Raw genomic sequence first — 16,335 nt, 5'->3', positions numbered from 1 at the left:
CTAGCACACTAAAGATCAAGGGACCACACCCATGGCTCCTTTTTCTCTCTTCTTTTAGTTGGGATGTCAAAACAATTTAAGTTCTGAGCTAAATTCAGCTGTCAATGCCGGTGGAGGCCATTGAATCTCGAGAACAAGCTAGCAAAGGGAAGCAATGCCAACGAATAGGAAGCATAATAATGCATGATTTTCTATTAACTCGGAACGAAAGTCATGATGAAGGAATGATTGCATTGAAGAGTAAACGAGCTTTCCAGCTAAACAATAATTATTAAAACTAATAAAATCACCAGCTATGTATAATGAAATTATGTTGACATATATAGCCATGTGATGCTTTGCTTCAATTTGTAAATGGATCCAATATCAACGTGCAAGCCTATGCACGTAACATGTTTAATCTCCATGTCTTCAATTTATTATTTGCGTAACAACAAAGTTATTCTTGTCTATCTCTATGTCATGTTTTAGGGCATGTCTACAACAATTATAACATTTTTTGTTTTGTTTTTGGGCTTCAAGCATGCTTAAGCTAGAGATTTTGGTCAAATTGATTAAAAAAAAAGTCTGAATGCCAATATTATGACCTAGAAATTGAGGAATTAATTTCTCAAAATAATTAAAATTTAAGAGATTAAATCACCATCACTCCATGCAAAGTCTAATGATCTGCCAGTTAAAACTATAAAGGGCATAACTTAACTAATCAAATCCTGAGTTTGCTTTATAGAGATTATCAATTTGAGTCCCACAAATTTCAGAGTCACTGGAGACTTACATGGTCGTTAATTTCAAGGCATATGGGATTAGTTAGATACACACAAACTAACCTGAATATTTACGTTAATAAAAATAAATAAATAAATAAAATGATCTCCTAGTTAAATTAAAGCCGACGAAAAATGAAGTGATTAAATCAATAGCATATACACACAATCTGTATTTAAATTTTCCATACTACATATGGTTGTCAAATGTAATACATGGTGCATTTATATTCACCAAATCATTTTCAATATTTGGACACGCAGAGGTGCAAGCTAGCCTAACGAATTAATAACGTGACATTGCTGCAATACAGCTAAACTTCACATGCATGTATATGGTTTCTTGATTACAATATATATATATATATATATAGAGAGAGAGAGAGAGAGAGAGAGAGATTGTGTTTGGTTAATGCTATTTGAAGATATAAAAGATAGATACAATAAAGTAAAAAAGTGTTTTGATATTAAAGAGTGGAAATTAATGAAGAAACAAAATAAATATGTTTTGAAAATATTTTTAAAGTGAATTTTTATGTTTTTAAGATAAAAAATACATTTTTTTAATGTTTGTTTCTTAATTTTATCTTAAACAGCAAACAAATACTACTTTTAATTTTTTTTTCACGTAATTATATATATCCCTCCAATAATTGATTCAAAATAACCACAAATTCTTTACCGCGCGCCATGCATCATTTCTGCTGGCAGAGGTTCTTCTTATTTTATTTGCTTAAAGAAAAAATTAATAAGAATCAAATCTCTAAGAACAAAGCAGGATGTGATATTAAAGACTGTACAGTACTATTCCATTTCTATTCAAATCCTGACACTAATTTTGACAATTTTCATTTGCTTTCACTGAAGAAACAGGAGAAAAGAGAAAATAAAGTAAAAACTAAATTGCATGATGTATTTTGTTCCTCTCTCTATTGCGTGAGACTATTGAGTAATGAAACCCTAGTGTTAATCAAACTCCTAAACACTCTTCGGCCACTAGTTTCAATATCACCAATACACTCCTCCAAGTCTTGCATCCTTTTCAAAACCATCCTCACCTCTTCATATCCCTTCTTTCTCAATCCCCACAACCTCTCAACACCAATTTCTTGAAATTCTTGGATTCCTTCTCCAATCTTAATCTTCTTTTCCTTGTTCGGCAACCTCAGTCCAATCCAGGACGATTTTCTTGACTTAAATGACAATGAGATTCCATTAAAAAGCGCAACCGAAACCAACATGCTGACTTCGATAACATCTATAACAACACCAACCAACTCAGCATCTGCAACAGAGAGGCCTGAATCCAATCCCGGAAATTGGCATCGTGCGATGCATCGAACTGTGGAAACGAGTTTATCCATTTCTTTAGCCATTTTCTTGCGAGACTTGATGCATAAAGCAATCTTTGAGTCATCTTTCTTCCTTATAGCCACCTGGGCGGCACGTTGATCGTCTTTAACTGACAAAACTAATGTTTGGAAGATTCCATAAACATCGACGAAGCGAAGAAAGTCTTCAAGAATCTTCTCAGCCCATGTAGGCTGTCGACGAAGAGATTCTTGTGTTTGGGGTAGCTGAAGGATATCGTCTAAACAATCTTGAACGTCCTTAAGACGACTTAAGCCATCACAAAGCCAAGCAGAAGTTCGGCTTTCGAGCTTCGATGACCAAGTTTTGAGCTCGTCGATCTCATTTTTGAGCTGGGAAATCAAGGGGTGTGATCTGCATGGAAGACTGATGGATCTATTGTGGTAAGAGATGGGTGGTTTTGATGGAGTGCGGCTAGGAATTTTGTTAGGAAATGAAAGAGAGCGCTTGAATACGCCGGGCGCCATCTTGATCGAGGTGGTAGTGGATATATTTTGGTGATGCTTTTATGCTTCTCGATTTTGGAGTTGCAATGTTTTTCTGTTGTGAGAAGGAAAGGAAGGAGAAGAGGAGTATATAAAGGGAAGACATGGACAACTAAGGTGCACGAGGGGGTTAAGGATGAAGGGGAACTGGATCCGCGAATAAATCCAGCTGTTCATTTAGTTTTAGTTTTAACCAAGTGGGTTTGCAAAACGAGGTGGTGGTTTCCATTTCAACTGGAGAGGAGACACAAGCGGTTTTGACATGCTGTCTTTCTTTGGATTGTAGCCCAACTTTGATCCAGGTCTTTCTTTCCCATATGGGAAGGATTTATTACGAGGTTAATCATTAGAATTCTTAAGAAATTAGTCACATGGTGCTAATAAATTAATTATACGATTTGGTAATATTATAGCAGTTATTTTTTAAAGTGTTTTTTACTGTTTGGGAATGTATTTAAATAATATTTTTTATTTTAAAAAAATTATTTTTAAAATCAACATATTAAAAAAAATCAAAAAAATTATTATTTGTTTTTATAATTCATGCACTGACTGACTCTATGAGGTTGAATGATTTTTCATCACCTAGGGTTTGTTTGGTTTTTGCAGTGCATTGCATGGTGCACCACCTGAAAACAAATTACCTGCTCTTAGTAACTCTCGTATATATGAATTAAAAAGATATATAAAATATCATATAAGATGTGTTTTAATTAATTTTACCTTTAAACCACCTTAATTAATTTACTCTAGAACCTAGCTAGGATTAATCTAATGATGATAAGACTGTAAAATTAAAACTAATGATGAAACTTTACATGAAATTATGGCAGAGGGTGAATTACAGAGCTTAAAGGCAACAGCAGTCATGGAATTAGGCTGGAATATCACCATGTGGGGATTAGAGGAAAAAACATATGGGTTTTGATGATATATATGAAACAATTAGAAGTAGTCCTGCTCAGGCCATCAAGTCCCTTGTTTCTCCACCTAACTAATCAAACAACACACAGGAAAGTTTTTGCTGCCACTTGTAAATAGGACCAGCACTATACCAACTCTCGATAATAAAAAGATTTCTTCTAATTTTACTGTCATTTATTAGTTTCTTAATTAACTTTTAAGATAAATAATCAATTTCAAGAATTAAATTCTCATATAGATATATATATATATATATGAAATTCGGGTCAACACACTCAATCTACTTCCATGAAAATTAAATAAATCTTAAACAAACATTATAAATTAATTTAAAATTTGACCTCGATGGATCGAAAGATAGAACATGTATATTTACATATTGAAAAAAAGTCAGATTGATGCATCTTTCGGATCCAATAATAGTCAATTAGCCACCTTTAAAGGCTTGGAAAAGGTACATTTTTTGACAGTTCATATCGTTCCACATTCTCTTTTTTTGGTGATGCAGTATTTCATACGGAAAAAGAAAAAAAAAAGGATTATTTCGTGCAAGCTCGTTGTTATGACAATAAATATTGGTTCGATTTGTTTTATTAATCTTCTAGTTCATACCTTTTTTCTTACGAGATATGCTCGAATTTCCCTCATTTTCTCTCATTGTAGGTCATGCAATTTGTTTAATTATGCAAATGTACTCATTAACTCACAAATAATATGCAACACATATACAAGTGGTGAGAACTTGGTTTAAGATCGACATAAAAGAAATCTTATATTCAAGTTTTTTGTAGTTTTTTTTTAAATAAAGAAAATATGAGAATATGTATTTCTAAAAATCGGCGTGACTCGATATAGTAGTCAACATGAAATCATGGAAGCTTAAAAAGGTGGTTTGAATGAAAAATCTAGAAAAATGATGGCTAGACAGAAAATGTGTTGATCGTAATTGTTTAATGTTGGTAAGAATTAAATATAAATCCAAGGAATGCATGTCCTATCCAATACAACTACTGCCTGGAGCTGTTTGCCAACTCCCAAGAGTTGTGGATTTATGACTGGTTTAGAACCATCAGCTCCCCCTCTCTCTACACCAGACAAAAGCCTTGGCTGGCACCAAGTAATTGGCTTATACAGCATGGATTAAGAGATGGGATCATGGCATGCCTACTTCTGGCCAGCAATTGACCATTCTTCTTCGTGGCACACAGAGAGCTTGTATTAATTATACGACCAAAAAGACTGAGTAAACGTTGATTAATATGATCCATATGCGTGCATTGATTCCAGAAATTATAGCTAGTCATTGCATTTGGAGGATTGGACTGCCACCTAAACCTATGGAAGTTGAAAGCTCACTTGCAAAAAATTATACCTAAAAGTACTCTAGCTAGAGTCCTCTAATGTCAATCATGTTAATTATTAGTTTAACAAACGTTAGAACTGAACATCCAAGGCTCCAACCTGACCACGTTGTGTTCTGATCAGAGGGTCACTCTCTTATTAAAACCAAAATATTCGATCAATTAACTAGAATCCACCATTGTTGGACTTACGAGACACTGAGAGAACTTAGACCAGACATGACAGATAAGCTTGGAAGAACTTATCCTCGAACCCTTCTGCCTCTTACGTCCTGGGTTATGCTAGGATATAAGATTTTAATTATAACTCACGAGATTCGTTTGCAAAACGGTGGTAGTATGTATGAAGCTTAGCGGCCCAAGGGGTTTTTTTTTCATAAAAAAGAGAGTGTTAATTAGGAGTTCGTACATATTTTTGCCAATGATGGGTGTATAATATAGTCTTACTTTAGTGTCAAGTCATCCCACATGTGGAGATGATTAGAAGGCATCTTCACTGAAAACTTGAAGGGACAAAAAAAGAGACAAGGTTCCACGTTTTAATCATTTAGCCTTCTTATATATATATATATATATATATATATATATATATATATATATATATATACACATACATTCGTAGTTAGATACCATTTAGTTATTGTTAGGATAAATAAGAGATAAAAGACAATGAAAATAAAAACATAAAAATAAATATTTTTATGATGTACTTTTAAAATAAAAGGTATAAAAAAGAACATCTTTATAGACATCTTGTTTTTTGTTTTTTATTATATCATAATAACCGAATATTATTTTATTGTCCTTTTTTTTTTAAAAAAAATAACCATAAATTCATTCTAAAATTAAACAAAAGATTTATTTTTATATTTTTATCTTTATCCCTTTAACTAATTTTTTTTTTAACATGAGAGGACTCTTGGTAGGCTTTTAGGTATGATTTTAAGTTAAATATTAATAATGATGTGTGTTCACACCCGTATATGGTAGCTCTTCAAAAAATATTGCTTTACAGAACCACATGGTAAGTTTTTTTTTTTTTAAATGCTCCTTCTAAAAAGAAATATATTTTTTGTACTTATAAGCGACCAAAACTCTAGTTTCTTAACTGATATGAAATTGGTATCATAGCTCCCAAAAAAAAGAGTTTTGGTAGTTGCATGTGGTTGATGTTCCCACAAATAGCTTCAATAATGATGTATATCTACACTTATACATGGTAAGTCTCATAAGATATATTACATCACTAGAACCACATATTGATTTTGTCATTTTAAAAATATATTTTAGGAAAATATATATTTTTTATATTTATAAATAACTAAAATATTATCTTCTAATCGATATAAAATTGATAACATCATCAATTTCTATCCTTTTATATATAAAAATTTTATTACTTAAACTAACTAAATTCTATCACGAAGATGCACTCCTCAACCAACAACCTTTCTTCAAGTTATCAAAAATGAAAAATTTCTTGTATTCTAATGCGTAATTAATTTGTTTACTACCGGTTTGGGAAAAAAATAATTTTAATATGTAAAAATATTCTAAAATTACCACTTAATTTTTTAAAAAAAGAAGAAGAAGAAGAAGAAAAGGAAGAAGGCTCGTCCTTGCTTGAATTCTTCAGCACAGTACTTTATTTGATGAAATGAAAATTTGTAAATAAATGGTGCTTAATAAAGGACATGCTTAATTAGATTTGTGGGGTGGGGAGGTGATGCCTTATCTGCTCCACCTAACCCTACGAAAAAAAAAGCCCATTTAATAAAACCCTATAGACAGATGACAAGTTTGCAGCCTGCCCCAACATCTCCCAAGTTTATTCTCTATTTTTTGCATCCTTTTATACAACAAAACGACGGTTATAAAATCCAGTCCGGTTTATGATTTATCCCAGAATCAAGTTATAATTTTAATTAATTCAAAACAATATTATTGTAAGATTTTTTATTAAAAAAAAGTTGAAATAATGATTTTTTAAAAAAAAATTATAACAAATTGAATCTTATAAGAGTTTTTGGCCGGATTAATAAATAATGAGTTGATATATCGGGTTTGTAAAAATTCATTTTAAATTTTTTTTTATATATTTAGATTTTTTTAATGTGTTAAAAATAAATTTTAAAAAATTAAAAAAATTATTTTAATAATTTTTTAATTAGACGAGTGCATTATTAATTTTCTATAATTCTTGCGCTTGTCATCTAATTAATAGCATACAAAAAAAAATCACGAGATTGCACCAGTTCAATATTTTTTTCACGCGAAGGTTGATTTTACAGTGTAATATGAATAATTAATTAGCGTGAAAAAATATTGATGTATTTTATTATTATTTTATTAATGATTCTTTGATAAGTAGATTTAATTTACTAGAACTTGGTTTTTTTTTAAAAAAAAAAATCTTAATTTACTGCCTGTAATTGGACTCCCTTGCCGTAGGCCATTAATTTGCAAGCGAGGGCTTCGCCGTGCTAATTGTTCGAAACATTCGCTAGCCAATTTTCTCGCCTAATTTTCACAAGCTCTACACATTAACTTTCTGGTCTATTTGTCGATATTTGGGAAATATCGACACCTTCGTATTATGATCATTCTTGGAAGAGAAAGTAAATATTCTTTTGATTCTAAATCACCTCCTTCAATGGAAAGTGATTAATGCTATTTGTATTTTACTGATCCTTCTATCCTAATCTAAACATACCCCATGAAGATTTTATCTTTGCTTGACAAAAAAATCTTTATTTTCAGTCGGTTCAAAGATCTATAAATACCTATGTGATCCAAAACCCTAGCACATCTTGCAGCAATACCCTTTGTTCCATTCTCAATGGCTTCAAATCTCAACTCAAACATGGTCAGACTACAGTTTACTTGTTCATACTTTTCATTTCTATCTATTATCAATCTTGTTTTGCTTCTTTTATATATATATATATATATATATATATAGTGGCGGAGGTAGAGAGCCCCAGCAAGAGCCCGGCCCTTGCAAGGAAAATTTTTTACAGCCCCTCTCTTGAAATTTTAACCCCTTTTAAAATAAGTCCTTTAATTTGGCCCCTTGATTTTTTTTCTTACTCCACCCATATATATATATGATCCATGTTCCTTTTCAGTCTTGTGGTTTGAAAATCAACACCAGAGGGATTGGCAGAAGACATTGACCAAAGTATTGCAAAGAATCAAAGGTGATTAATCAAGTAATTCATCATCGGATTGATTGTATATCAATTTACCATCATGTCTATTTCAGGGGTCAGTTACTCCATAAATGCTGAACAGGGAATGGCATTAATCAACGATAGAGTGGATCTGAACAAGTTACTTAGAAAGTTACCAAAGAAAGGAAAACATGCAGATATCTGTTGGGTTTAGACTGGAAATCATCAAAATGGCTACTAGTATCATCTCCGAGCTTATTATCATCAACCAATGTCAGGATTTCAGCAAGGCTATCACCCAGTATATGCTACGACCACTTACTATATATCCAAAGAGACCTCTCTCTCTCTCTCTCTCTCTCTCTCTCTCTCTCTCTCTCTATATATATATATATATATATATATATATATATATATATATATATTAACGTGGGTGTCTGGACCAGTTTGTGTACATCTTGACTAATCTCATGAGTCCTGAAATTAATGACCATGTAAGTCCCCAATGATCCAGATATTTGTAGGACTCAAACTAATAATCTTTAAAGAATAAATCTGAAACCTACACCCCTCAAGATTGAATTTTATATTTCTTTGAGAGTTTGCTTGTAAACTTATTTAAAATTTATGGGCTATTTCATACTTACATAAACCATAATTAATCTGGTTCAATAGTAAATTTGAGAGATGAATTTTCAGATTTCTTTCTTTATATTCCTAATTGTTTTGATATTTTTCTTTCTTTCTAGCTTAGACTAGTTTAACTATTACTTAAATAATTTTTTAACTTATTTACAAAACATACTTGATACTATACATTTAAGATTTATACGATTAGGGTTTTTGTAATTTAGAATTTGAGAAATCCTAGTTTTTTGGAATTTTGCGTATAGAGTTATAAATTATATCTAATTAATGGGTAATTGACTCTCCAAATTATAAAACTATGAACACAAGGCTATTACATTGTTAACTGGAAAATATTAAGTATTAGATTTGGTAGATTTTGTTGTTTAAAAATCATATAATAAATGTAGATATTGTCTTACTAATTATTGATTTTCAAAGTGTTTTTTACTTTAAAAATATATTAAAATAATAATTTTTTTAATTTTTTTAATTTTATTTTTAATATAATCACATCAAAACAATCTAAAAATTAATTTAAAATTAAAAAAATTATTTTTTTAAATCACCCCATAATTAATATATAAAAATTAATCCAAAATGGCTTTGTGCGCGTGCGATTGCTCACCTACCTTTCCTTCAAATATCCAATGCATAGTGCAATTCTAGAATCACTCTGAAACCATTAGCTATGGTCTCTACAGAAAAGTAGATCATCATTATCACCTTTTTCTTTGCCCCTTAGTCATAATTAATCTACTTAATGGGTGCTTTATGTAAATTAATTTTCGGCATTTTGAGTTATGATGATGATGCTGCTTTAGAAATTAACTTCGACCAGTCTAACCTTGATTACGTGATGTTTAACATTGTTTCTGTTTTTTTTTAAAAAAAAAAATTAGCTTAAAAAATATTAAGCTTATAGTATATTACGATAATTTTGATGTGTTACTATAGTATATTTTTTTACATTATCGTGTTTTATTTTAATGAATTTAGTTTTGAAAACGCAGGGCTGCGCCCGGAGCACTAAGGGAGGTAGCACTAGACCAGTCATCACCTTTAATTACCTTTATTAGTTTGGATTGGTGAACTGTTCTCGCCGGAAAACTCGAAGCACAACACCCACGACCACCGGAAAACTCAATAACACCACACCATATAATGACAAAACTATTCCTGCGGTCCTGTGACTAGAACCTTGATGAACAATAAACAATCACTACAGGATTATGATCCAATATACTCGAATTAAAAGAAAATTCCCTCCACCTAGAATCCCCCAAACACCCTCCTATTTCCTTTCTTTTTACAAGAAATTAACCTCCAAAAAAAAAATCAAAATCAAGAATATGACTCTAATTCTCTCCAAGAAGTCCTAATCTACATATCTCCTCCACTGGAGGAGTATCCCACATGGAAGCCCTTTTCTTCATTTCATTAAAATCAACAGCACATTGCTTCGTGTTCAGACCCCGAATCCTCTTCCTTTCAGAAGCAAACTCCTTCCCTGCATCTCTATCGAAAATCTTTTCCCACCCTGCCTCCAAATCACCATGGGCATCACATAACTTAAGCGTCCCATTTTCCCAGTTAGTCCAGCTCCAATCTTTATAAAGCCATGTCATGATATCACCGACACAAGTCCCTTCACAAACTGGCTTACATGGCCTGCATTTCGCACCACTTAGCGGGCCTGGACTTGACAATGCAGCCACCGGCACACCAAACCGGCTCGGAGGAAAGTCATATTTCCGATCCGAAACAATGCAAAAGGGTAATCTTCTAGTATCAAAAGGCACACCTTGTGTGGTAAGCTGAGCCTTGAAAGCAGTTTCCGAGTTGAGTTGACGAAATCCAGCCGCGTCGAGTTGGGGAACTAAAGAAAGACGGGAAAGGGCCACCGCTGAAGTGTTGAGATCACCAATGCCAAGCCGGTCATTAAGGCCACCATAAGAGGACCCTGGTGGAACCAGGTAGTGACCTGGGATGAAATTTTCGGGACCCAACGGGGCATTCCAGTACCCGTCAACACGCGTACGAACTATCCAATCATACTTGAACCCCTTCAGGTTCTGATATTCCTGGATCATTGTCAGACATCCTTCCACTAAGTTGAAGTACTGGAGTAGGCCCTGAAAGAATTAAAAGCAACAACACACACATGAATTCACTTCATCGTCTTGCTCATTATCAATACCAAGACGACAAGTAGTGCTTATCAGGTGGAAGTGGGGTCAACCGGAATCAATGGAGCGTGATGGCACTTCCGAACACGACATTTTCAATGCTTGAGTGTGGTCCCATAAAATAAAAAAAGTTAATGGTAAATTTTCAGTAAGATAAAAAAGTAAAGGTGGCTGCGCGTAGAATTAATTATGGACGTGATGGGATCGAGGTTTATACTATCTAAACATGTGTGTGTTTCGATACTTGAAATTTGGTTTGCATAGCCATTGTAAAGCTAATTATCCAAAAATCAAACAGAGCTGCGCATCCATTCCATTCCATTTTTTATCTGAACTTGGACTATCACATAACCTAATGCTTCTTTAGAACATAATCGTCGATTTCAAGATTCGTTTGGGAAAGTTGTGGCTTTTAGTATGGCCATGGCTTCTCAAAAACCACAAATTTGTAGCTCCTGAAAATAATTACAAGTCATGCGCGAAATGGACTCTAATATTAGCTTTTTTGAGCACTTCCAAACACTTAAGAATTTTGCTTTTGGATGAAAAAAGCTATAAAAAAGAGGGCAAAAGCTGGTGACAGCACTTAAATAGTGTTTGGTATTTTATTTTTTAAAAAAATTATTTTTAAATAAAATATAAAAAGAAGATATTTTTTTAAAAAAAAGCAAAACGTCACCGCAAAAACAAGACCCTTGATGATACAACAACAAATTCAAAACACTAATCAGCAAATTGAATTCGAAATATCAAAAATCCCCAATGTTTTCCAACTCACAGCAGTCATGAAAATACCATATAATATTTAAAAGGTTTTTGTCAATCTCAGCAGGACGTCCTTGTAAATTTGTGTCTTTGCTTCAAATTCCAGCAAAAACAACAGCCCAAAGGTTATCTTAAAAGGCACGAATAATTATTATAAAAAGGTGTAACAAAAATAAAAAGAAGAGAATAATAGGAGCACTGTTTTATTTATTTAAGGAAATGCCTACTGGTAGTGATGAGTGAATCCATGAAAATTCTCACAGCTTTATCAGAAATTTGAACCCTCATGGCGCATCTTTTCTTTAGGAGAAAACAAAAGAGGAGACCACATTATTCTCTAAAAAGTTATCAAATCGTAATTTACCATAAAAAAATCATTAAGATTAGATTAAATCAGGTAAATATCCAATTGCTGAAACAAAAATTATTAAACCTTAAGAAAAACATTGTTGTGAAGGCAAAAAAAGGGGAACAAACCTGGATGCCATTAGGAGAATTAGCAGCTGTAAGGACACGGAGCTGAGGCAAGGTCTCCGGCAGAGGTTGAGGAATGATAATCCGGACAGCGGCGAGCCTTGGCACAGTTTTCAAGATAGAGAATTTGAAAGCATTGTTGTCAAAATTGCTGTGTAAAAAAAGGTCTGAATTTGGATACACTTGTAAAATATTCTTCACAATCGAGGGTCCAGTCAGTTCAAACCTCCTGGCCCCACCAACTAAACACACGGCCATTCTCGACCGATCCAGCTCATCTTTCCACTGAGTCGAGTCACTCGGATTCACAGGCGGCGAACTAGGGTGAGCAGTTGATGAAAGATTTGTTGTTGGGGAGGTGGAGGGGAGTGTAATCAGGGTGGTTTTGTTGAAGAAACGGGAAGCGAGAGGGGAAAGGGTGGAAAAAGGGGTGATGGGTGTTAAGGAGATAGAGAAGAAAAGGAGGAGAGAGAGAGGAGGGATGATCAAGAGGAGAGGTTTCCAATCTAGATCAGAGAACCATCTTGAGATTATGGGAGGTAAGGTCATTTTTTTGGGGGATTGGTTCAGCATGTCATGTAGGTGAAGAAGAAGAAGAAGAAGAAGAATAAGTGTTGGATCTTGGTTTTGGCTGCACCCATGAAGAGGGAAATTGCTGAAAATCTTGAAGGAAAGTGAGGGCTTTTTGCTCTGGTTTGGTTATGGTGTGGCTGTGGCCTTTTTGGTTTGGTGGAAAGGAAGAAGATGATGATGATACATGGGATTTTTTGGTGTCGGGAATTTAGAATTTTTTTTTTTTTTGCTTGATCATGTGAAATTGGACCATGCTTAATTGAGTTGTTTCTAGCTTAAATTTCAAGTTTGTGGCCATAATTATGCCATAATTAATTAAATTAAATTAAATTAAATTGTAATATAGTTTGGTAACGATGGATGCCTGAGGTTCTGGTTGGGGTGGTGAGTGGATTCATTACCAGATGTACAATATTTTTCGCTGTTAGGAACACCACCAACCCAATTCATGACAGCCTTTATTATAATAATAATAATAAAAAAAAACAAGGAGATACGAAAACTGATAATTTAATTGTTCATCCGTAATTATTATGTCTTTAACAGCTTAGTAGTTACTGGTTTATGGGAGTTTGCTGGGGTTACTATCAAATTTCTTTTAGATTTAATAAAAAATATTACATGGTAGAAAATTATTTGATATTATTATTCAATATATATTAATTTTAAAATATCTTGAAAATATTATTTTTTTAGTTTGAATTTAAAATTAAATATTGTATAAATTATTCTAATATTATCTAGTTAATTTAGTTATTTCATAGATAGCTTGAACAAGTAAAAGAAACAAGATGAAATATAAAAAAAATTAAAAAAAAAATACCTTCTTCACCAAATTTGGTATCAACATTTAAGGGGTGAGACACACCTAATGTTTTTTTTTATTATTATTAATAATATGAATGTTTAGGTCAATTTACTTGTATCTTAATTAATTTTACGAATCATAAAATTAACAATTATATAAATTTTTAGAAAGTAAATATAGAGTTTGAAAGCTATTGATTAATGTTTTTTTTTTTTTTTTTGTATAGAGTGAAATAGGATTGCAGAGCAATCGACAGAATTGACATGTGAAATTATTGCTGGAGTCTAATGAAAGTTTTTTTAAAAAAAATCATGAATAAAAGTCTCCAAAAAAAAGTTTGATCACCATACTAGAAGCTACTTTGAGGATTCGTATAAAAAAAGAAAACGGGTATTATATTGAACTTACATGCTATAAAAGAAAAAATGGTAGGTTTTGATATAGTTACAGAACTTGTATTGGTTTGTGGGTTAATTAGGTCTCTAATTAATTCAGATTTAATTTAAGTTAAGTTTTATATTAAACTAGGATAAAAGTTGATTTAATTAAACTCTGCCAACCTCATCAAGATCTGAGCGAGACATTGTTTGATATTTTAAAAAAAATAAAACAAAATCTTTTTAATTTTAATAAAAAACTTAAAATATTATTATTTTAAATAGGACCGATTTAGACCATGCTGACCCATCCAATACATAATCAAAGCCTTGAATCAGATGACGTGTGAATCTGGGTTTTATAGCTATGAATTTTAAACCTAAATGACTAGCGTTATGAGAGATTGCTAGGACACGGAACATGGGGTTTGTACCTAACTTGGTTGCACGTCTGACACGTGTATTCATGCTGGACTTAATAACTTACAAAATCATCCTTAATTCATTTATAATTTATAGAATAACTTATCTATCATTTTAAATGTTTAAATCTGAATAATTATGCGTGAGCATCCGATGTTGAGCATAGAAATAAATTTATATTCATGTAATCCAGCGGTTCCAGCATGGTTCTCTCGTTCACTCGTTACGATGCGTGAATAAACCACTGCTTAGGAAAAAATAATATGGCATTTTATTTTATTTTATTTTATTTTTGTCCGGTCAAGACTCGTGCTCGCAGGCATCTAGACATGTACCGTACAGCTGTCCAAGATGTGTGATATTTCGCCTTTCACGGTGCCTCTGCTACCTTTCGCGCCCGCCCAATATTCTTGAACGAAAAAAAAAAAAAGAGGATGCAAAATTGAGACCAAGCACTTTATTTTTTAATTTTTGAGAGCTTGTATTATTCTACGAATGAATAGCATGTAATTTACATCACTGAATCAATCCGTACGGGCTCTTTAATTAGAAAACCAATCTTATAATAGATATTAAATTCAATCCAGTTTAGCGGATGAATTGAAAACCTAAACAAAGTTGGATTTCACTTAAATCATTTAGACATTAATCTAATTAAACTTGAATAACTCAACAAGTTGATTTATGACTTGATTTATTTAGCCGAACACAAATGTAAATATCAGGATTAATATTTTTTACTCTAATATCAGTAAATATCGGGATTGATATTTCTAACCCTGATGTTAGTAAATATCAAAAGTCAATATTCATCATCATTCCAATTACATAAAACAAAACAATATTGGGTTAAGTTCTAAAATAGACATTAAACTCAAGAATAGCAAAAATAAACATTGAACCCACAAAAGAAGGCTTTGGCTTTTTATTCTAATATCTTATCAATATTTATTTTAAAAAGTTCTTTTATATACAAAGAGCTTTAATGCTTTAGTGAGTCATCTTATTTGTATTATATTTTTAATGAATTTAATAAACTTGTTATCAATCATAAAATGCATGCAAATAAAAAATATATATATAAAAACAATGCCAAAAACACAAATATATATTTTTTTATGTTAAAACACAAAATGATTTTTTTTATGCTAGACATAATTTAAAAATAAATAAATAAATTATGCAGACATTTTTAGGCTTTTTTTTTTCCCATGGCCATAATGCAAATTTTTCAATACACCATCATTTTCACTAATTCACTCACACACTTACAATTATCCATATACAACTTGCACAATAACAAACACAAAATTATCCAAAATTCAGATAACACCTTCTGGAAAGATTCTGAAGGATCAAGATAAGCTTAGTGAGACTATTGAAACAGTATTGGCGGCTGGTGGCGAGTGAATCGATGCTCTAGCAGCTAGAGAAGATGACGGTTGGCTGGATCGGGCGGCTCTCCTTTTCCTTGTCACTTCTTCACCACGGTTGGGCCGATTTTGTTTCTTCCTTTTTAGATGCCGTCGTGTCTGTTGATGTTGGGACTGTTAACAGTGGAGGAAGAATGAGTAGAGACTGTTATGGGTCAGTTTAAGTTGCTGGTTCTAATCACTGGTGGTGACTGTGGAGGTGAAGGAGTGAACGGCGTGGATATTAAAGAAAGGAGCTACAGGCCATGAAGAAAGCTAACTGCGGTGACTGTTGCAGAGGTCTTGGTTGAGATCAGCTGAGAGGAGGCTGGTGATGGACTGTTGAAGAAGATGGTGGAAACCTAGAGGAAGAGGAAGCTACTATTGTGTCTTGACCACCATGGAGGTGGAGAGCTGATGGCTTAATGATGGCAGAAGAGAGAGCGAGGGACGGAAATTCCTTTATTGTTGGTGGGTGTTATGGTGACAACGATGAAGACGAAGGGGTGCAGTCTCCTCACTTGTTATTTTTCATGTAAATATTATTTAATCCATGAGTTTTTAGTAAAATAACCGGTCAATCCCTATAGTTTAAGAAATAGAATC

The 16,335-nt window shown here is 32.7% G+C and overlaps 2 protein-coding genes across 2 annotated transcripts; both read right to left on the bottom strand.

The window, feature by feature from the left end:
- Positions 1–1,529: 1,529 nt before the first annotated feature.
- On the bottom strand, positions 1,530–2,735 carry LOC133695210 (uncharacterized). The gene has a single exon (XM_062117099.1). It carries the CDS (start codon positions 2,603–2,605, stop codon positions 1,697–1,699), a length of 909 nt encoding a protein of 302 aa, XP_061973083.1. The 5' UTR covers positions 2,606–2,735; the 3' UTR covers positions 1,530–1,696.
- A 7,135-nt stretch (positions 2,736–9,870) lies between these two features.
- On the bottom strand, positions 9,871–13,013 carry LOC133695457 (uncharacterized). Its single transcript, XM_062117465.1, has 2 exons — positions 12,140–13,013; positions 9,871–10,843 (listed from the first exon to the last, which is right to left on the bottom strand). The coding sequence occupies exons 1-2, from the start codon at positions 12,707–12,709 to the stop codon at positions 10,067–10,069; spliced, it is 1,347 nt and encodes a 448-aa protein (XP_061973449.1). The 5' UTR covers positions 12,710–13,013; the 3' UTR covers positions 9,871–10,066.
- Between the last annotated feature and the right edge of the window lie 3,322 nt (positions 13,014–16,335).

This window comes from Populus nigra, chromosome 5, assembly GCF_951802175.1.
Source record: "Populus nigra chromosome 5, ddPopNigr1.1, whole genome shotgun sequence".
Classification (NCBI taxonomy): Eukaryota; Viridiplantae; Streptophyta; class Magnoliopsida; order Malpighiales; family Salicaceae; genus Populus; species Populus nigra.
This window is presented reverse-complemented; position numbering and strand designations above follow the sequence as displayed.